Below are 23,536 nucleotides of genomic sequence, written 5' to 3'. Positions count from 1 at the left end.
ATTGCAGGTTTTTAAAAATATTTTTTTCTTACTTTTAATCCTTCCCTGTGATGTCACAGATACGTTTTTATTTTTTGTGTCTCATCTTTTTAACCATTGATCATAGAAACGCGCCGTTTTTACTGACACTGGTATGGTGCTGGAGATGAATAGGAGGTTACTAAGTGGTGTTATTGTCATTTGGATGTGGTACTACAGTAGCTGTAGCATGCTCATTTCCCAGGTTTCCTGATCATGCACGTCCATTTGGGCCATGTGTCGGCGTCTGACCCCCGCAACATTGGTGATATGGGCCACACCCACACAGTGCAACTTAAGACTAGAAAGGACAGGGTTATCTTTATAACTTTACCTCACTGAATCTACTGCCCAAAGATAGAAAACAAGTAAATAATGTAAAATAAATCAAATCTATATTGTTTGTAAATCAAAACCCAAAAGACCTCGAACTAATGACCTCAAACAATAATTTTTTTCAGGTGCATTTTCCTATGGTCACGGACCATTAAGTCCAACTGTCTGATTTAAGACTTGCACTAGCCTTTCCACCTGCAATTCACTGGCGGCCAGGTGCTACGCTACCCATTCCCTTTGGAGTGAAGAGCAATATGAAGAAAAACTAGGGGATGGATATCAATCAATCACAAACAGCACTACAAAATAAATTCCACATGGACAAGCTTTGTGTGACTCATTGCCTCTGGATGGTATTTTATACAAACTAAGAAATGTGAAATGTCTGAGACGTTAACTTGAGGGTTGTGCTGAACACACGGGGTCCAGCCACAGAGGTGCATTTCCCTTCAATTTATTTATTGATGTACTGAACATGAAAAAATACAAAGTATTCCAAAAAAAGAAAACAACATGTACATCCTTTTAAATATTCAAAAGATATATTCTATCCCTAAAATGCTGTGAACAAAGTCATACTGTATAACTTCAAATAAATAATCATTCTCACATTTAGAATTGAGATAAAGTGGGGGCAGGGGGACTAATTTCGTCACGCCGGATCCCCCTCTGTTCCGTTAACAGTTACCCTCAATCAAGACCAGTGAGGGGCTTGAAAAAATAGGGCCCCTCCCCCACAGCAGCAGGTGTGTCACAGCTCATCTATAATCAAAGTTTAACTTGTACAAGTAAGTAACCCAAAAAAGAAACAAGTCAAACCAGAAAGAAAAGCAGTTGCTAAGATAAATATATAACGCACACACTGCTTGTTTTAAGGGGAAGCATGTCTAATATTTAGTTAAATACAAAGCAGGATGCAGGTGCAGTATTCAGTGCATTTAAGGCTTGACCAGCCTCCGTTTGTTCGAGATAAGCAAGACGTTCAGCAATCTCTTGCAACCCCTTGCAACCCTTTTTACTACGGTCATGGAACTGCTTCATTGTCCTTCCCCAAAGTGAATAAAGCAATGTACACCTTTTTACGATTTTTAAGACAGTTTATATGCATTACGTATATATGAACATGAAGAAAAGGTAATCAAATAGTTCAAAACTGGTTTATATCCATTCTTTACCACATAAATATATATCTATAATGTTTAGATATAAAAACAAACCAACTTAAATGTCTAGTTTTCTTAATAGCAGAAGCAAGACTATCTAAAGACCAAACCACCAACAAATCTTACACTGTAATGCTAGTCCATAGGACAACAAATAAAGTTTTTCAACTGAATGTAAACAACTTTGAGTCAAACAAATCAAAGGCAATATCCAAAATAAAAATCATATTTGTACGTCCTCGTAAATAAAAAAGCACTTTTCCATAAAGTTCCAAATTAATAAACAAAATAAGTTAGCCAAATACTTAACATAAAAAATGACTTATTTACATAGCTGTAAGCTCAGGAGTAATCCTTTCCATTCTTCATTCAAACTAGTTTTCTTTAGATGCTGCCGGTTTTATCTAGCTTGTCCTCTTTCATACAAAGCAGGTAAAACCCTTATTTGTTTAATATAAAGACAAAATGAGTCTAATGATATAGTAAGTACACCACAAAACACCATGAGCTCTGTCTGAAGGGAATCATTTAGGAAGAACTGATTTTTATCCTGCTTTTACATTTAAGATATTTCCACTTTATAATTTTGCATGCACTTTTGCGAATAAACCTTTGTATTTTTCTGTCTGTCTCTCCAAATCAAATCTGAATGTGCGTTTCTAGTTATAACAACCAGGATGATAGGACAACCCACAGATTTTACAAATGAAACCAGCACTGCCATTGATTCTAGAACCGAAAGATTATACACATCTCTCCATAAATTTAAACCACAGCAAACTTTCTGGTAAAGTTCAAAAGCTCACAAGGTCTCATATGAAGATATTTCTCAAAGTATCCAAGTCAAAATATTTGTTCCAGGTCCAGTAAAAAGTGTCTCCAAATTTTCATTTTTTATAAAAATAGATGCTTTTTAAACCCACATCAAAGAGTTTCATAGCTCTTTGGCAAGTTACTGCTTTAGGTTATTCTTTTTTTTGTCTTATTTACATTTTACAATAAGCAACATTATGCAGCCAATCAATAAACAACTCATATTATGATAAACAAAATACTTACAAAAATAAGAAAAACTATGAATAATCCAAAATAAATACTTTTTAACCAATTAAGACGCAAACGCACCTAAGGCAAATCAGGACACAGATTTTTTTTTTTTTTTACAAATAATCACAAAGCCTTACAAGACATAATGGTTCAAAGCAGATGTGCAGCAAAAAAATAATAAGCTGTAGTAACATTTTAAAAGGTCTATCTTTAAAGACTGCAATTGAATGCAACATTACAGGTGTGACAACCTGAAGTATTTTTTCTGGTTCAACGCAAAGTATTTTAAGAAGTTGCAAAGCCTAGCAATGAAGGAAAACAAAGAAAAAACTTTGGACGCTAAATATAGTTTCCCTTCGTAACACTGATTTACAAAGATATTTTTACTAATGTAGAAAGTTTATGGTCGGTAGGTTTCCATTTAATGTTTTTCCATTTTCTGTAGAGTTTTCTATAAACAATCTGAGATGGAGATTAGGCTTTGTGCGTTTTGTTGGTTTTGAACGAGACTTGCAGAACTCTGTCCCCGAGGCGGTATCCGTTCAAGCTGGCGATGGCCATGGCTGCCTCGTCATAGTTAGTCATGGTGACAAATCCGAACCCTTTGCACTTATTTGTGTTGAAGTCGCGGATGACTTTAACGTTTGTGACGGCACCAAATGGTCCAAACATCTGCCACAGGATGCTCTCGTCTGCATCCGGAGCCAGATTGTAGACGAAAATGCACCAGCCGGTGCCCGCATTCCCCGGGATGTTGATGCCAGCCAGGCTGGTCACTCCATCGATGGCAATGGGGGAGAACCTGCTGTAAAACACAAAGACAAGCATGGGTCAATGCAAAACCCAGACAGCAGACCGGCATCACTGACAAGCATGAACTACAAACTGCTGGTATTTCAGTGACTTTTCATTGAACTCATTAAATTGTTTTTAGGTTTTATCTAACGGCACAAAAAAGATGTTCACTTGACACAATCACTTTCAACTGCATGTACATGGCTACATTAAGTTTGAGCTACGCCAAACACCAAAATTGACCCCATTTTCTCATTGCCACTTGACCACCTTAGGCAAAAAATTGCATACTTCCTTAAACGTCCAATGCAGCAGTTTCTATCTCAATATGATATAATTTCTGGGTAACAATTAACTTTTCACCCATGAGTTCCAAATATCTATAACGCTCGCAACTGCGCAATTTTTTTGATGCGAGTGATGTCGGAATGTACTCACTGTTCCAAAATGTGATTGTTACGCAACAGGACAGTTAACGCACACTGCCCTCAAACCAAGGCACGCTGCCTGCTAATTATCTATAGGCTGTTTCAACTTGTCAATTTCAAATTATTTTCTAACAAGTTTTATTTTCTAACAGTTCAAATTGAGGTGCGTTCCGCCTCCTCATTAATTCACATAGAAGTACAGTGAGGGAAAAAAGTATTTGATCCCCAGCTGATTTTGTGCGTTTGCCCACTGACAAAGAAATGATCCGTTTATAATTTTAATGGTAGGTTTATTTGAACAGTGAGAGACAGAATAACAACAAAACTGTTATAAATTGATTTGCATTTTAAATGAGGGAAATAAGTATTTGACCCCCTCTCAATCAGAAAGATTTCTGGCTCCCAGGTGTCTTTTATACAGATAACGAGCTAAGATTAGGAGCACACTCTTAAAGGGAGTGCTCCTAATCTCAGCTTGTTACCTGTATAAAAGACCTGTCCACAGAAGCAATCAATCAGATTCCAAACTCTCCACCATGGCCAAGACCAAAGAGCTCTCCAAGAATGTCAGGGACAAGATTGTAGACCTACACAAGGCTGGAATGGGCTACAAGACCATCGCCAAGCAGCTTGGTGAGAAGGTGACAACAGTTGGTGCGATTATTCGCAAATGGAAGAAACACAAAACTGTCAATCTCCCTCAGCCTGGGGCTCCATGCAAGATCTCACCTCGTGGAGTTGCAATGATCATGAGAACGGTGAGGAATCAGCACAGAACTACACGGGAGGATCTTGTCAATGATCTCAAGGCAGCTGGGACCATAGTCACCAAGAAAACAATTGGTAACATACTACGCCGTGAAGGACTGAAATCTTGCAGCGCCCGCAAGGTCCCCCTGCTCAAGAAAGCACATATACATGCCCCTCTGAAGTTTGCCAATGAACATCTGAATGATTCAGAGGAGAACTGGGTGAAAGTGTTGTGGTCAGATGAGACCAAAATTGAGCTCTTTGGCATCAACTCAACTCACCATGTTTGGAGGAGGAGGAATGCTGCCTATGACCCCAAGAACACCATCCCCACCGTCAAACATGGAGGCGGAAACATTATGCTTTGGGGGTGTGTTTCTGCTAAGGGGACAGGACAACTTCACCGCATCAAAGGGACGATGGATGGGGCCATGTACCGTCAAATCTTGGGTGAGAACCTCCTTCCCTCAGCCAGGGCATTGAAAATGGGTCGTGGATGGGTTTTCCAGCATGACAATGACCCAAAACACATGGCCAAGGCCACAAAGGAGTGGCTCAAGAAGAAGCACATTAAGGTCCTGGAGTGGCCTAGCCAGTCTCCAGACCTTAATCCCATAGAAAATCTGTGGAGGGAGCTGAAGGTTTGAGTTGCCAAATGTCAGCCTCGAAACCTTAATGACTTGGAGAAGATCTGCAAAGAGGAGTGGGACAAAATCCCTCCTGAGATGTGTGCAAACCTGGTGGCCAACTACAAGAAACGTCTGACCTCTGTGATTGCCAACAAGGGTTTTGCCACCAAGTACTAAGTCATGTTTTGCAGAGGGATCAAATACTTATTTCCGTCATTAAAATGCAAATCAATTTATAACATTCATGCGTTTTTCTGGATTTTTTTGTTGTTATTCTGTCTCTCACTGTTCAAATAAACTTACCTTTAAAATTATAGACTGATAATTTCTTTGTCAGTGGGCAAACATACAAAATCTGCAGGGGATCAAATACTTTTTCCCTCACTGTAGCCCATTTCACTGTTGCGGACAATTTACGTTTGAGCCATTACTGAGCCCAAGCACAAACTTTTTCCTCCCTGGCACATTTTCCAGCTGGCGCCTGCATTGCCTTCACTACAAATAATAACTTTGGACAAGTGTGCGTTCCTATCAAAGTAAGTGCCTTATTAATTCATCATTATAGTTTCTGCATATTGTGTTGTCATTTCTACTGTAGCACACCGTAAGTATATATACAGCATAATGTATTTACTGTTTTATTAACATGTTTTCAAGTACTGGTGACAAATCATGCATTCCGATTCTTGCATAGATTGTAATGGACACGTGTGTATATATATTTTTTTAAGGTTGTACTGATTATGATGAGCTAATGCTGAACTAATTGCCAGCTATGTGTGTCGCCATGTTTGTTGACATCATACAATGCATTCTGGTTGTCACGTAAACGTCTGTCAGACCAAAGACGTTATACCAAAATGAGGTGAAGGGCTGTTTCACTCGTATTTCGAGTAAACTTCCGGAAGTGAATGATGGTAGACGACACACCCCCTTCAACAAGTATACTGCAAACTAGGGCTGTCACAGACAAAAAAAAAATCTTTATCGACCAAGAGTAGTCTGTTCTCGAAATGTGTTTTAATCAAATCAACTATATACACTGAGCTTGTCTGATGCTTTAAGCAAACTGCTTGATTAAATAATTAAGACACACAAATGACTAGTGGGAGTCTGACCACAACAGATTTGATTGTGCCGGGCCTGGCTCAGACTTGCTGTGCTGTGTAAAAAAAAAAAAGTGTGGCTGTGACTAGCACCCGTTGCCTCTTCTCTCCTCCCTGCTGCAGCGACCACCACAGAACATCAACGGTGTCTATCATGCTGTCCGTGTTGCTGAAGCTGCAACATAATTGTTGCAGCTTCACTAAGCTCATCACTAAGCTAAGGACCCTGGGACTAAACACCTCCCTTTGCAACTGGATTTTGGACTTCCTGATGGACCGCCCCCAGGTGGTAAGGGTAGACAGCCACGCTGATCCTCAACACTGGGGCCCCTCAGGGGTGCGTGCTTAGTCCTCTCCAGTACTCCCTTGTTCACCCACGACTGCTTGGCCAAGCACGACTCCAACACCATCATCAAGTTTGCTGATGATAACAGTGGTAGGCCTGATCACCGACAATGATGAGACAGCCTATAGGGAGGAGGTCAGAGACCTGGCAGTGTGGTGCCAGGACAACAACCTCTCCCTCAATGTGAGCAAGAGAAAGGAGTATTATTTCTGTAGATACTGCGCAATCGGAAAGTATTCAGACCCCTTGACTTTTTCCACATTTTGTTACGTTACAGCCTGATTCTAAAGTGGATTAAATTGTCCCCCCTTCCCCCTCCCCCCTCCAATCAAGCTACACACAATACCCCATAATAACAAAACAAATGTATGAAAAAAACTGGAAATATCACATTTACATAGGTATTCAGACCCTTTACTCAGTACTTTGTTGAAGCACCTTTGGCAGTTTGGCCATGGACAAGGTGTCAAAATCGTTCCACGGGAATGATAGTCCATGTTGACTCCAATGCTTCCCACAGTTGTGTCAAATTGTCTGGATGTCCTTTGAGTGGTGGACCATTCTTCATACACACGTGAACTGTTGAGCGTGAAAAACCCAGCAACGTTGCAGTTCTTGACACAAACCGGTGCGCCTGGCACCTACTACCATACCTCGTTCAAAGGCACTTATATTTTTTGTCTTGCCCATTCACCCTCTGAATAGTACACATACACAATCCATGTAAATTGTCTCAAGTTTTAAAAATCTTTCTTTAACCTGTCTCCTCCCCTTCATTTGCACTGATTGAAGTGGATTTAGCACGTGACATCAATAAGGGATGATAGCTTTCACCTGGTCAGTCTGTCATGGAAAGAGTAGGTTTTAATGTTTTGTACACTCAGTGTATAGAAAACACATGAAAATGACATGTTTGACTACACTAGACCTTAAAATGGCCCAGTTCTAAAATTTCCTGGAAAATCTCAAAAACCAGGAGGGAAGTCGCTCCCTATGAAATTGGGATTTAGGCTACATAGACAATAATTAAGTCCGCCAAAATCACAGCTCGTAGGTAATCGTGGTTATGTAGTTTGAGGAAACAAAAAGCAAAGTGCACAGGAGGGCATGAATTATTTCGGCAGTGTCAGATTAGATTAGCTGCTCCAGTTGGCCTCTCAGGGAACATGCACTATGACAGGTGTGCTCAGAGCATCAATGACCCTGGGATTTGGCAACCAAGACACCAGCCCACAAGCAGTGGGGGAGAGAAATCACAAGTCTACCATCACCCAGTGAAGGGCGTTTTAACTTCTGAAGGATTACACTTCAATCACACTTCAGGAAGGCAGTGTGGGAAATTAAGCTCAAACAAAATGCCATACTGGAGTCTGAAGTTCCTGAGAGGCGGCTGATGTAACACCGCTGCTCGGTTGTTTAAAACAGGACACAATTGTCAATAATGGACAAAGTCTGACACGGAGCGCAATGGAGAACTATGAGGAAAAGCAGTATTAATTCAAGGTCTGTGGGCAGACACGTTCCTTTACAGTGAATAAATTAACCTATTGTGACTGTTCTAAAACTAAACCGCCTCAATCAGTCAGATCTCAAATGAAAGTGGAAAATTCAGAGATGAGCCCCAGTGGCAGTGCATGTAGAGTAGGCAGAGGGAAAGAGTGAGAGGAAGAAAGAGTGCCCAGGGTTATAGGATCAGGTATGTGCTTACTGTGTGACATGTGACCTGTCACTGGCCTTTCTCCTGCCAGCGTGAATCAGCCTCAGAGCGCAGCAGTGTTCCCCCCATGACACGCTCTTCTTAACACACACGCACACACACACACACACACACACACACACACAGTCAAATTCCACATACCCGCAACATACAAACACGCACTAGTTTACACAAATGCCAGAATATTTCATTCACCACCAACCTCAATTGTAGTCGCTATAATGAATGCCATACACTCACCCCTGAATCGCTCAAACCAACAGCCTATACATCCACTGCTGAACATTGTCATGGAAAAAGATCTAGGCCTAACAGACACAATCTCGGGTGGAAAACACACGTGTCAAAATTTGTCCTTATGCATAATTGCCGCAACTGACATTTTCTGAGGAATATAGCCCAATCGAAATTTGCTATGTCCACTTTTGACACAGAAATCTTGTATAAAATATCAGTAAAAATAGATAAATTACCTCTTGACTCCGTATGCCATGTTTAGCAGATTGTCCAACCTGAAATGAAGAAAGTGGAGTTCAGTTGAAGCACATACTGTATTCTACAGAACACTGATGAAGTTGAACACATTCATTAAAGATGCCAATGCGCAGATGTACGCGAGTTTAAAGCAAATTCACTCTCAGGATATCCCCAGGGAAATTACTTCCAAATTACATTGTTTATGATGTGTAGTATATTCACACAAATGTCAGTGTAAAGGGCAAACGTGTACCATTATATGGTCAAAAAGCATGATGAAAAGGAATAAAAAGCCATTATGAACTGCAAGTGCACCCATATTAATAAAATACGCAAATACGAAGAGAGTCACTAAGGAAGAAAAGTATGGTTAAAGTATTAGGCTTACATGACAGTTTGAATTAGAATACATTCAATTCCATTAAAAGGTTGCCAAAAATCAAATCAAATGGTTAAGTCAATTTGGACAGCCCATTACAGAGTGTTTGCCTTTTATTCAAGGGGGCTTTCCAATAGTCAAGTGTTTCAATGACCAAAATACTCAACTCCAAAATTTGCAAAATCCCCCAAACCCACGCTTACGTTAAACAAGATGAGATATTTGCAACAGGAGGAACACAGCAAAGTACATATGGTTGAAACATGAATACCATCAGTATTCTGAATAACACTGGATGTTTTGTTAAGTAAAACAATGTTGTAGCGTAATGTAGCCTATAGTATTCCACTTTTAAGTGAGACAATTCAAATGCGAATTCTAGGGCCCTATAAAATCGATGAGGAGAACGAGGACGGAATCACAGAATCCAGACATTAAAACTGTTCAAAAATCGATTGAACTTAAGTAGGAAATCAACAAAATGTATTCAATTTATTAGAAAATGTATTAATTTGCCCAAGATTATGATATGTACAAAATGCATAAGTTAATCGTATTTTCTTTCAACTTTCATGAAGAGGCAACGGCGTGGGAATGGCGCCCGTCTGTGTACGTGCATTTGTCTACCACTTTGTGTAGCCGTTAACGATGATGCTAACGACAACCGTCTTCTGGTAGATGGAAAAGCTTTCCCAAAAACCTTTTATATTAAATGTTAACTACAAAGTAGTCTATGCCTAACCTGGCAGAATGCTATGATTATTTGCATCAATCCGCAATCACGTGCGTGCGACAGAAACACTGCTAACCAAGCCAGTCTCTTGCTGGTGCACACTTGAATTAAAGGGTATCTACACCCAAAAATGTAAATGGTTTAACCATTGCTGTGGACTTAGAACATCACATTGTTGTTTTTCTTTTAAAAAAAGTTAGATTTTGAGAAAACCTGAAAAACAGACAAATCTGAAATCTGTAAAAACAAAACTGAGAAAACGGAATTTGGGATAAAACTAAATGGAACAAGGTGAAAAATTCAACAGATTTTATAGGGCCCTATAATTCCTTTCACCTGTGAGGAATAAATTGATTCCATATCATTGTAGGTTGGCTATGACTTTGTTTAGGTCTAATCAGAATGCGGTAGGTAAGTGGGTTTGTTTTTGGTGTGCCCCTTTACCTGAAGCGCTGTGCCTGCTGTGCAAGGGGTCCGGGGCACCTTCGATTGGGCGACTGGTACAGCTGGGAGAGCAGTGCCTGGCTGGTCTTCTGGCTGGGGTTGTTGGCAAACTTCACTGTGATGGGCTCTGTAGCGCCTGGCGGTTTTTGGCCGTTCAGGCCCTTGATGGCTTCTTCTGCTTCGATTCGCCGGTCAAACCTGATAAAACCCACTCCTCTGGAGACACCTGGGGACCGCAAGTGTCACATGTTTAGACGGATGCAATATCGTGACCCTGAGTGACTTGGTTAGCTACATGTCATTATAGTAAGTAAGCCCTGTCCGAGCCAGAACTGGCCATAGGGAAGGAGTCCATCTTCTGTTTCTGTAACGTGAGGCAGCACGATATACTAGGTTTTACTGCTAACCTACAAAGCATTACATGGGCTTGCTCCTACCTATCTCTACGATTTGGTCCTGCTGTACATACCTACACGTATGCTACGGTCACAAGACACAGGCCTCCTTATTGTCCCTAGAATTTCTAAGCAAACAGCTGGAGGCAGAGCTTTCTCCTATAGAGCTCAATTTTTATGGAATGGTCTGCCTATCCAGTTCCCGTCTCTCCATTGGGATTCTCTGCCTCTGACCCTATTACGGGGCCTGAGTCACTGGCAAACTGGTGCTTTCCATGCCGTCCCTAGGAGGGGTGCGTCACTTGAGTGGGTTGAGTCACTGACGTGGTCTTCCTGTCCGGTTTGTCGCCCCCTCGGGCTCGTGCAGTGGAGGAGATCTTTGTGGGCTATTCTCAGCCTTGTCTCAGGGTAGTAGGTTGGTGGTCTGTTGATATCCCTCTGGTAGTGTGGGGGCTGTGCTTTGGCAAAGTGGGTGGGGTTATATCCTTCCTGGTTGGCCCTGGCCGGGGGTATTGTCGGACGGGGCCACAGTGTCTCCCGACCCCCCCCGTCTCAGCCTCCAGTATGTTCCCTCTAATTCTCTCTCTCTCTCTCTCTCTCTCTCTCTCTCTCTCTCCCTCTCTCCCTTTCTCCCCTCCCGGAGGACCTAAGCCCTAGGACCATGCCTCAGGACTACCTGGCCTGATGTCTCCTGGCTGTCCCCAGTCCACTTGGTCGTGCTGTCTATTGCAAGGCCATGCCAACATACTTGGCAGAAAATAAAGTGATGAGCAGCATAACAAACACATTTGTGGTCAAACAGTCATTGAAACATCAAGCCTACACCTGATATTTGAAATGTAAGTCTTCCTTTTCAAAATCAGAACCACAAACCCCACAAGTCAATGATATCCCTGTAGTCAAACCACCGGGTTCAACATATTTGCAGACGGGGAAGCAGGAATAAGATTCCTTCTCGAAAACTGACTGGATATATGAGTAAGTAGTCACTTGCTCTGCAGTCACGTTCTTATATAAAAACAACCCAAAATTGCCTTGGCATCAAATTATACTGAACAAAAATATAAACACAACATGCAACAATTTCAAAGATTTTACTGCGTTACAGTTCATAGAAGGAAATCAGTCAATTGAAATGAATTCATTAGGCCCTAATCTATGGATTTCACATGACTGGGTAGGGGCGCAGCCATTGGTGGTTCTGGGTGGGCATAGGCCCACCCACTTGGGAGGTCCACCCACTGGGGAGCCAGGCCCAGCCAATCAGAATTCTTTCTTCCCCCACAAAAGGGCTTTATTACAGACAGAAATACTCCTCAGCAACGTTGAGGGGGCTTATGGTAGAGAAATCAAAATATATTTTATATTTGAGATACTTCAAATAGCCACCCTTTACCTTGACAGCTTTGCATACTCTTGGCATTCTCTCAACCAGCTTCATGAGGAATGCTTTTCCAACAGTCTTGAAGGAGTTCCCACATATGCTGAGCACTTGTTGGCTGCTTTACCTTCACTCTGCAGTTCAACTCATCCCAAACCATCTCAATTGGGTTGAGGTCGGATGATTGTGAAGGCCAGGTCATCTGATGCAGCACTCAATCACTCTCCTTCTTGGTTAAATTGCCCTTACACAGCCTGGAGGTGTGTTGGGTCATTGTCCTGTTGAAAAACAAATGATCGTCCCACTAAGCCCAAACCAGATGGGATGGCGTATCACTGCAGAATGTGGTGGTAGCCATGCTAGTTAAGTGTGCCTTGAATTCTAAATAAATCACAGACAGTGTCACCAGCAATGCATCCCCACACCATCACATCTCCTCCTCCATGCTTCACGGTGGGAATCACACATGCAGAGATAATCCGTTCACCTACTCTGCATCTCACAAAGACAAGGTGGTTGGAACCAAACATCTCAAATTTGGACTCATCAGACCAAAGGACAGATTTCAATCGGTCTAATGTACATTGCTTGTGTTTCTTGGCCCAAGCAAGTATCTTCTTCATATTGGTGTCATTTAGTAGTGGTTTCTTTGCAGCAATTCCACAATGAAGGCCTCGACCATGAAGGCCTGATTCACGCAGTCTCCTCTGAACTTTATGTTGAGATGTGTCTGTTATTTGAACTCTGTGAAGCATATATTTGGGCTGCAATTTCTGAGGATGGTCACTAATGAACTTATCCTCTGCAGCAGAGGTAACTCTGGGTCTTCCTTTCCTGTCGCGGTCCTCATGAGAGCCAATTTCATCATAGGGCTTGATGGTTTTTGCGACTGCACTTGAAGAAACGTTCAAAGTTCCTGAAATTTTCCAGATTAACTGACCTTCATGTGTTAAAGTAATGATGGACTGTCGTTTCCCTTTGCTTATTTGAGCTGTTCTTGACATAATATGGACTTGGTCTTTTACCAAATAGGGCTAGCTTCTGTATAGCACCTCTACCTTGTCACAACACAACTGATTGGCTCAAATGCATTAAGGAGGAAAGACATTCCACACATTAACAAGGCACACCTGTTAATTGAAATGCATTCCAGGTTACTACCTCATGAAGCTGGTTGAGATAATGCAAAGCTGTCATTAAGGCAAAGGGTGGCTACCTTGAAGAATCTTAAATATAAAATATATTTTGATTTAACAGTTTTTTGGTTACTACATGATTCCATGTGTTATTTCATAGTTTTGATGTCTTCACTATTATTCTACAATGTAGAAAATAGTAAAAATAAAGAAAAACCCTTGAATGACTGGTGCTGTACATATGGAAGCATTGTCCCTAATCCTTGCCAGGGAGAATATTGTCTGCAGCAGAGAGGGGGTGGGAAATGTCTCCGCGATAGAAATTCTGTTTATTAGGAGTGTACAGATTCCATTTCCACATGACAGTTTAGAAATGGATATTATAACAATTGTAAATGAATTGTATTTTCTGCCATGAAACAGGCATTACAGCTACACCTTCAGGGGCAATGAGGACATGAGGGGAGAGGGGGAGGTTGGAGAGGGAAAGAAGGGGTGGGGGTGGGTTTCATATTTCATGCAGCTATTCATATTTAATGAATGTCTGCAGCGGAAAATTGCTTATTTGGGACCGCATACTGCCACCTCTGATATGTATTCCTGAGGCCTGGCTGAGGCATTTTGTTTGTATGCCAGATATGTGTGTGTGTGTGTGTGTGTGGGGGGGCTCCTACTCACCGGTCACCTGGTCCACCAGAATGCGTGAGGTAATGATGCGTCCATACTGCGAGAAGAGCTGCTCCAGTTCTTTCTGAGTCATGGTTTTTGGCAAGCCACTGACGTACAAATTTGCATCTCTAATGGAGGCTGAGCTTGGACGAGCATAGGAAACCTAGAGCGGGAGCAATTACAAGAGACATGTTAGTGTCTTCTAGTAAAAGCCACACACACACACACACACACACTTCACACTGAAGAATGCCACTAGTGACCTAACTGAGAAATGGTGGTGACACCCTCTACACACGACCAGCAGTGGAGAAACAAGAGAAGAATTCCAAAGCCTCCCGTGTTTGTTATGTCTAACAAGTGTAGGGCCAATTAAAAGCTCTGAATCCAATGATAAACATCCAGTGCTCGCTCGCCCCTCCGAACAGGTTGCCGATTTAGACTGCTGATTTCGTTACAATAAAATACTTCTGCCACAATTATGGGGAAATCCATATTCATGAGTCTTGGTGTCTCCCTGATGGCTTCTGGAATGTTCCACAAACAAGGCCGCGTCTGAACAGCGGGGAGGGAGCAGAGCCAGGGTAGGAGTGACATTAAGTGTTTTCTGCACTGATGAAAACATAACATTTTAGGTTCCAACCTTAGTTTCAGGGCCTCTTTTTCTAGGACAGACGCTTAGTAGGCTTGTTTAATATACATTTTATTTTAGGGATCAAAATAAATGTGGGTTTTGGTGGGAGGTTTGTATTAGGAATTAGTATTCTTTCACTTGAGTGTTAATTTTTGGAGAGAATAAATTATAGGTCTATTTTAACAATGAAAACACATTGTTTAAATTAAAATTGTTCCATACAAGGATACACCATGATATTTGAATGTTTTAAATAAATTCTTACATTATCTTTTATGTTGCGTTTTACATAAAAATAAAGTGTATTATTATAGTGCATTTGTGACCCGTTCCAGGAAGCTAGGCGTATGTCACTACATCACATGAGGCATTTGAACATTAAATCAATTTTTTTTTTAGCAAAATGCATTTTGGCCCAGAAATGCCTTCTGGAACATGTGAACATTCATGTGCCTTAATAACAAATGTGTATGCCATCTGTAAATACGAATAAATAAATAAATAACGAGCTTAGTTGGTTTAGCCACGGAAAAGGACGGGAACCTTCCCGCTAGCCATGATTGGCTGAGATAATGGATGGGCTGGAGATGCCGAGAGATGAGTTCAGATTGGTCTGCCGTGTAGCATGCTTCTGTCTATAACATGAGCTGCTCAGTTTGTGTCGATAATCCTTTCTACCGCAGCTTTTTTGAAAGATCTCATGAAGAACAGCAAGTGTTGCTACTGCACACAACTGAATTTAACAGGCGGTATCGACAAAGATCAGTGGGAAAAAAATGTGGAGGACTACTTTCTGGAGGACGATCATGCCATGCTGACTCGCTCTGACTCTGAAAATGTATCAAAAGATGGGGAAATCCCTGATTTAGGTTAAAACATTTTCATTGATCCATACATTGTAGAGTCTTCTGATGACAGTGATGGGGAAGAAACAGCGATAAACAGTGTTGTCACGGAAGAAGTTGACAGTTTTGAAATCAGTGGAATGCCCGGTGGAAGCAGAGTATGATTGCAAAATGCAGTTGGAGTCAAAAAGAGAACACAGACGGCTGTGGTATAAAAAACCTGTCTCCGGATTTCATCTTCAAACTAAGGGCAACCTTGGCATCCATGACAGATAGGGAGAAGCGTTTACCCATGTGCATTCGGAAAGTATTCAGACCCCTTGACTTTTTCACATTGTTACGTTACAGCCTAATTCTAAAATGGATTGAATCATAAGTAAAAACTGGTTTTTCGAAATGTTTGCAGATTACAAATAAACTGAAATATCACATTTACATAAGTACTCAGACCCTTTACTCAGTACTTTGTTGAAGCACCGTTGGCAGCGATTACAGCCTCGAGTCTTCTTGGGTATGACGCTGCAAGCTTGGCACACCTGTATTTAGGGAGTTTCTCCCATTCTTCTCTGCAGATTCTCTCAAGCTGTTGGATGGGGAGTGTTGCTGCACAGCAATTTTCAGGTCTCTCCAGAGATGTTCGATCAGGTTCAAGTCCGGGCTCTGGCTGGGCCACTCAAGGACATTCAGAGACTTGTCCCGAAGCCACTCCTACATTGTCTTGGCTGTGTGCTTAGGGTCGTTGTCCTGTTGGAAGGTGAACCTTTGCCCCAGTGTGAGGTCCTGAGCGCTCTGGAGCAGGTTTTCATCAAGGATCTCTGTACTTTGCTCTGTTCATCTTTCCCTCGATCCTGACTAGTCTCCCAGTCCCTGCCGCTGAAAAACACTCCCACAGCACGATGCTGTAACCACCAAGCTTCAACGTAGGGATGGTGCCAGGATTCCTCCAGATGTGACACTTCGCATTCAGACCAGAGAATCTGGTGGCTTCCGTCTGGCCAAATTGGTGGAGTGCTGCAGAGATGGTGGTCCTTCTTGAAGGTTCTTCCATCTCCACAGAGGAACTCTGGAGCTCTGTCAGAGTGACCATCGGGTTCTTGGTCACCTCTCTAACCAAGGCCCTTCACCTCAGATTGCTCAGTTTGGCTGGGCGGCCAGCTCTAGGAAGAGAGTCTTGGTGGTTCCAAACTTATTCCATTTAAGAATGATGGAGGCCACTATGTTCTTGGGGACCTTCAATGCTGCAGAAATTTTTTGGTACCCTTCCCCAGATCTGTGCCTCGACATAATCCTGTCTCGGAGCTCTACGGACAATTCCTTTGACCTCAGGGCTTGGTTTTTGCTCTGACATGCGCTGTGGGATCGTATATAGACAGGTGTGAGCCTTTCCAAATCATGTTCAATCAATTGAATTTACCACAGGTTGACTCCAATCGAGTTGTAGAAACATCAAGAATGATCAATGGAAATAGGATGCACCGGAGCTCAATTTTGAGTCTCATAGCAAAGGGTCTGAATACTTATGTAAATAAGGTATCTGTTTTTATTTTTAATACATTTGCAAGGTGTCTGAATACTTTCCAAAGGCACTGTATAGGGTTAAGAGTCATTTCCATACATTTCCAGATATTATGTGTTTCTACATTTTGTCAGAAAGCCATTTGCATTGCTAGTTATAGCCTAATGTTAGCTAGCTATCTTTAGGTACCTGCAGATTCATGCATGGTACTATGGGTGGGGATTATGGGTCTAAACAAAAAAAGTACACTATGCAAGTAACCATTTCACTGTACCATTTACACCTTCTGTATCCTGTGCATGTGACAAATAAACTGAGATTTTATTTGATATAGTGTGTGTTTACCAGAGACTGTAATGTGAAGAACATGACCTGCACCAAAGTCAGATTAGGATACAGACCAAGGACTAGATAGTGTATTTTTGCTACTACTTTCACCACTTTTAGTCACTGTTTCGCACATGGCTTCACACGTGAATCATTAAAGAGATGGGTGGGGGTGTGAACTAAGGCTTAAGAGGGTGTGAACTATGCTGAATGGGTGTAGACAAAAAAAGAGCTCTCCAGTAGGTGTACTAAAACATTCTCAAAAGTGGGGTTACAAGTTTATCAACTTTCAAAGCAGACTTACTTTCTCATTGTTCCTCAACTGCAATGTATGAAATTCAATTTACTAGCCCTGAGTCTCTACTTTTAGCCAATGTAAAAAAACAATTTCAAATTTTGCTACATAGGTCCGAATCAAGGTGCTGGGTCACATTTAGCCCTCCAGTCAGCCCTGACAACAGTAGACTATGACATTTTCCCCACTTCAAATTGCTATTACAGGCACACACCTTACAGAGGTTCCACAAGACCTGACACAGATCAATGTAAAACACCCACCAGAAAACTTTTTTGAAACAGAATCAGTTCCATCATGGCGAACATCAGACTTCTCTTTCACTGTTGCGGTTAGCCAAAACCTACTGGAAAATAGCAGCTGTCCGCTGTTGTGTTACCTTTGCCCTCTGCATTTTTGTCGTTATGATTGGTCAAGAGCATTTATTTTATTGAAACTATCCGGACATCCCAAAAAATGCCATGATATTATTCAAATAGTGAAATAACTTCAAATGCCCAACCCTAGTTGGTATGGATGTTGGGAGAGTATTGGGGGAACAACTGTGTTAGACTTGATGGATAGAGCTGAGAGCAAGGCAGCATGGTTTCTAGAGGTCATACCTGTGTACAGAACTGAATGAGGGGAGAAATATATGCCTACATGTAGACCAAAATAGCCATTCGTTTTCAGAAACCCATCATATGTTTTCTGCACACAACCTGTGAGGGTGTATTGCCTCTCAAACACTGGGCCCAACTAACATCTCCAGCGTAGTCATAAATACATGTTTCCGAAAACACATCCGCGTACTAAAAAACAGGAAGGTACCAGATAGTCATCTACTCTACCTGAGGGTCAATACATCATTACATCCCTGAACAGTCCTATCAATTTATTTACTGAGGATAACATCCTTCTATGCAGGCACACACACACACACAGTGAGAGTTTAGGTGTGGAGAGAGTGGCTGTGTCCGAATACCCATACTTGCGTCCTAAATAGTAGGCCTTTAGAGTATGCGAAAAAATAATGTTCAATAGATCGAGTATACTTTAAATGACTGATGTCATACTCTTTTTGGCTTTGACAACAGCTGATCAATTAGATATGGGGATGCCGAAATCAACGAATAACGGGAAACAACGCAATCGCACATGAAGCATTCTCAGTATGCGGAAATCGAGTATGTGAATTTTTGAAAATCGAGTATGGTTTAAACGCCAGGATCTTATACTCGGGGGTCAAAGCAAAAAATAACAAAAAACGACTAAACTTAAGTAGATCTCAGATCGATTGTCTGGGGCCAAGTTAACCTCCCCTTTCATGTAAGAAAGTACAGTGGTATTCTGAAAATTCCACCAGCACTCAGCCCCGCCTCCTCGGCCAGTCATGAGCTGCTACTGCGTTGCGGCCGTGGCATACCTTTTACTAAATGGTACGTGCTAAATAGTATGCAGTTTAAGTATGTAGTACGCCAGTGTGTGGGGACAGTGTGGAGCAGTCTGGGCTGCCCACACTGGGCTGCCCACACTGGTCTGGGCTGCCCTCGTAGCTGCCTATAGGTCTGTGTGAGAGACAGGGCCGTCTATTATCTGGCCAGTGCACCGCGGCCGTATTTAATTACAGTGTCAGATCCGCTAAATGGTCCTCCACCAAGACCCTCTCCGCAATCTTGCCTGACGGATTGTATCAATAAAATTCACTTGCTTTAATTAAACCTCCAAATAGGATCCCTTTTGGTGCTCCCCGATCGATGAAACCCCCGCCCCATACACTTCCCTCACGTACTTCCCCCTCTCCCTAACCTAAAGGAAAGACAGGCGAAAGTATCGAACCACCCCCCCTCCTTTACTCCCCCAGTCTCACCTTCACACTGCACTTGATGCTAATACTTGCAAAGTATATTCTGCTGGCTCACTGGGGTTTATTTGCACTTCTGACAGAGCAGCTGGAGAATTTCAGGTGATGTAAAAAAATTTAACAGATCATGTGTTCTAGTTGAGGTTGAGAGGGGGGCTGGGAGAAAAAGCTGTGTTATGTTTGATTCATGCAAATACAATGGCGCTCGCCACATCCTCGATATACATTAACGGTAATCAAGCTTGCATTACACAATTTGGTGTCATTCAAAATCCCTTCATTATCGCTCAATACAGTTTTGCAAACAGCCCTTTTCTTTCCCCTGCAATCCCCCGCGAGATCAGGCCAATGCTGTTTATGTACGGCCCAAGGAAAATCGCATCCAATAAATCAGTCCCAGCGTTCACAGGTCCTGATTCACTGTATGAAGCACATTTGTTTTTTCTCTAGCACATCTATCTATACCTGCTCTGCCAGATGAATGCTAGTAAGTGAGCCACCTCCCTGTACCGGCATCATAAACAGGCGCTCTACGAGCTAAGGCAGCACATGCAACCATAGAAACAGTTCTGCTCTACTTGAGGCCTCATAGCGACACAGTTATTAAAGGCTCTCTCCTCACAACGCAACACCTTAATACCAGACAGGATGTTAAAACATGGACAGCACACAACTACCATGAAATTTTGATTTTTGCCACTAGATACTAAGTGAATGGAACATGGAAATGACTTTTATACTGAACAAAAAAATAAAACGCAACATGTAACAATTTCAAAGATTTTACTGAGTTACAGTTCATTTAAAGGAAATACATTCATTAGGCCCTAATCTATGGCTTTCACATGACTGGACAGGGGTGCAGCCATAGGTGGGCCTGGGAGGGCATAGGCCCACTCACCGGGCAGCCAGGCCCACCCAATCAGAATGAGTTTTTCACACACAAAAGGAATTACAGACAAATACTCAGCTCATGAAACATGGGACCAACACGTTTATATATTTTTCAGTGTACTTAGAATAGAATAAGCTATCAGGTTAAAATTCCATCATGCTGGACAATTGAATGAACACTCACATGCGATACCCGATAGAGATCAGGCGCTTACCTTAATGGTTTTGGTCTGAAGTCTCAGGCCATTTAAGGTGTTGATGGCTTTTTCTGCATCTTTCGGGTCCACGTAATTCACAAATCCATAACCTAGGCTCTGCCCTGCAATCAGAAAACAAACCAATTAGAATTTCTAAGCTTGGCTTTGGTCAGATCAGGTTTGTCTTGCCCACACACACATAGTAGGCCACATCAATGTAGTAGACAAGATACGGACACACAAGATGTAGAATACAATACAGTAGTTCAAATTTAAAAGGGCATATGATGAACTTGAAGCCTCAATGGTGCGTCACAAAAAAAAAAAGTGAATTAATTACTAATTACTGCCAATCCATTCAAGCCCTGATGCCCTAAACACAACTACTTCCTATCCAGTGACAGCACAGCAAAATATTGTAGATTGCCAACCCCTTTCAATCAAAATGTTTTCAACCACAGGATATTCTAACACAGGAAGCCACATACAAACTGTCAGCATTTGAAACAACGGTAATACTTTACTTGAAACCCAGCGTCTTAACACGTTATGACACGGTCATAACCAGTCATAATATGGTTATAACACTGTCGTGATGCATATTTAGACCTGTTGTGACAGTGTTATTTTATGGCTGGTTATGACACCAACATAAGTGTCAAAACCCACAAAACCTACCCCACAAGGTAAAACATTCCATTGCACCATAGCCTACTTATGTTATGAAACAATGTTGGTGGTTCTCTATTTATACATTTATGTGTTCTTTGTTCGTGCTTTTCTAATAACCGTTTTCTGTGTTCAGAATCATCACCATCAGTATCTGCAATTTGGCAGTATGCCCAGACCCTTGTATTGAGAACGAAAGATATCTTAGTTAAGGTCTCAGCTTAGAGAGAAGAAGCCTTGTGAGGTATTGGTCGGTCACATGCCTGACCCAGTATTGGGTCGGTCACATGAACGAAGCAAATGTTGATCAATTATTACGAATAATGAATAAGCTAAATCATGCAAATATTACTTTGTGTAAGTATATAAGAGAACTAACAGGACTGCTCCGTTACAGCTCCTGACAGATATTCACTATTGTGCATCAAGTTTGTTGGAACCTCTCCAGCGCGCTGACAATGATTAATTTAATATTGACTTCGAGTGTCCATGTGTGTAATAATTTCCACAACAATTATAACATTTTCTGAAATGTACCATATTAAATTATCATTGTAATTGCGCACACATTGATGTCAGAAATGTACCTACCCTTATACTCTGTTGCTGATGACTGTGTTGAATGCAGGAGCAGATTTTAGACACCCTCTTTTTGACTGACATAAGGGCATGTACGTGATAGGCTTATCTGGCTTATATGATTATGATGGTCATAATGCTTCTTGACAGTGTCATCAAGTGTATTTGACAAGTTATAAAAAAATGTTTAAAAAAAATAAAACGAAATAATTAATTACAACAAAATACCTTAAACTTTCAAACATTTGGGTTTTGACATGCATGTAGGTGTCATTACCAGCCATAAAATAACGCAATATGTCACAACAGCTGTAAATACACTACATGGCCAAAAGTAAGCTTGTCGAACATCTCATTCCAAAATCATGGGCATTAATATGGAGTTGGTCCCCCCTTTGCTGCTATAACAGCCTCCACTCTTCTGGGAAGGCTTTCCACTAAATGTTGGAACATTGCTGTGGGGACTTTCCTCCATTCAGCCACAAGAGAATTAGTGAGGTCGGGCACTGATGTTGGGCGATTAGGCCTGGCTCACAGTCTGCGTTCCAATTAATCCCAAAGGTGTTCGATGGGGCTCTGTGCATGCCAATCCTTCCACACCGATCTCAAAAACCCATTTCTGTATGGACCTCACTTTGTGCAAGGGGGCATTGTCATGCTGAAACAGGAAAGGACCTTCCCCAAACTGTTGCCACAAAGTTGGAAGCACAGAATCATCTAGAATGTTATTGTATGCTGTAGCGTTAAGATTTCCCTTCGCTGGAACTAAAGGGGCTTAGCCCGAACCACGAAAAACAGCCCCAGACCACTATTCCTCCTCCCTCAAACTTCAGCTGGAACTATGCATTCGGGCAGGTAGTGTTTTTCTGGCATCTGACAAATCCAGATTCGTCAGATGGTGAAGCGTGATTCAGCCACTGCTCCAGAGTCTAAATGGCGGTGAGCTTTACACCACTCCAGCCAACCCTTGGCATTGGTGAACTTAGGCTTGTGTGCGGCTGTTTGGTCATTTAAACCCATTTCATAACGCTCCCGAGGAACAGTTATTGGGCTGACGTTGCTTCCAGAGGTAGTTTGGAACTTGGTAGTGAGTGTTGTAACGATTTTTACACGCTACGTGCTTCAGCAGTAGGCTGTCTTGTTCTGTGAGCTTGTGTGGCCTACCACTTCGCGGCTGAGCCGTTGTTTCTCCTAGACATTTCTATTTCACAATAACAGCACTTACAGTTGACCAGGGCAGCTCTAGAAGGGCACAAATTTTACGAACTGACTTGTTAGAAAGGTGGCATCCTATGACGGTGCCACATTGAAAGTCACTGAGCTCTTCAATAAGGCCATTCTACTGCCAATCTTTGTCTATGGAGATTGCATGTCTGTGTGCTCAATTTTATATACAGTTGAAGTCAGCAGTTTACATACACCTTAGCCAAATACATTTAAACTCAGTTTTTCACAATTCCTGACATTTAATCCTGGTAAAACTTCCCAGTTTTAGGTCAGTTATGATCACCACTTTATTTTAAGAATGTGAAATGTCAGAATAATAGTATAGAGAATGATTTATTTCAGCTTTTATTTCTTTAATCACATTCCCAGTGGGACTCAATTAGTAGTTGGTAGCATTGCCTATAAATTGTTTAACCTGGGTCAAACGTTTCAGGTAGCCTTCCACAATAATTTGGGTGAATTTTGGCCCATTCCTCTTGACAGAGCTGGTGTAACTGAGTCAGGTTTGTAGGCCTCCTTGCTCGCACACACTTTTTCAGTTCTGCCAACACAATTCTATAG

General features: G+C 41.8%; 1 protein-coding gene across 5 annotated transcripts in view; it reads right to left on the bottom strand.

Moving 5' to 3' along the window:
* Positions 1-802: 802 nt before the first annotated feature.
* Positions 803-23,536, bottom strand: part of elavl2 (ELAV like neuron-specific RNA binding protein 2) — a 93,052-nt gene continuing 70,318 nt past the window's right edge. For 4 of the 5 annotated variants that reach the window (XM_045212262.1, XM_041867577.2, XM_045212265.1 and 1 more), the window contains 5 exons: positions 20,519-20,622; positions 13,959-14,112; positions 10,369-10,594; positions 8,809-8,847; positions 803-3,369 (listed from right to left, as the gene is read on the bottom strand). In XM_045212262.1, the coding sequence (XP_045068197.1) occupies positions 3,039-3,369; positions 8,809-8,847; positions 10,369-10,594; positions 13,959-14,112; positions 20,519-20,622 (854 nt within the window). In that variant the 3' untranslated portion in view covers positions 803-3,038. The remainder of the gene's footprint in view (positions 3,370-8,808; positions 8,848-10,368; positions 10,595-13,958; positions 14,113-20,518; positions 20,623-23,536) is intronic. The other variant, XM_045212264.1, reaches the window with a different exon arrangement.

The sequence above is a fragment of the Coregonus clupeaformis genome, unplaced genomic scaffold (genome assembly GCF_020615455.1).
Source record: "Coregonus clupeaformis isolate EN_2021a unplaced genomic scaffold, ASM2061545v1 scaf0003, whole genome shotgun sequence".
NCBI lineage: Eukaryota > Metazoa > Chordata > Actinopteri > Salmoniformes > Salmonidae > Coregonus > Coregonus clupeaformis.
This window is presented reverse-complemented; position numbering and strand designations above follow the sequence as displayed.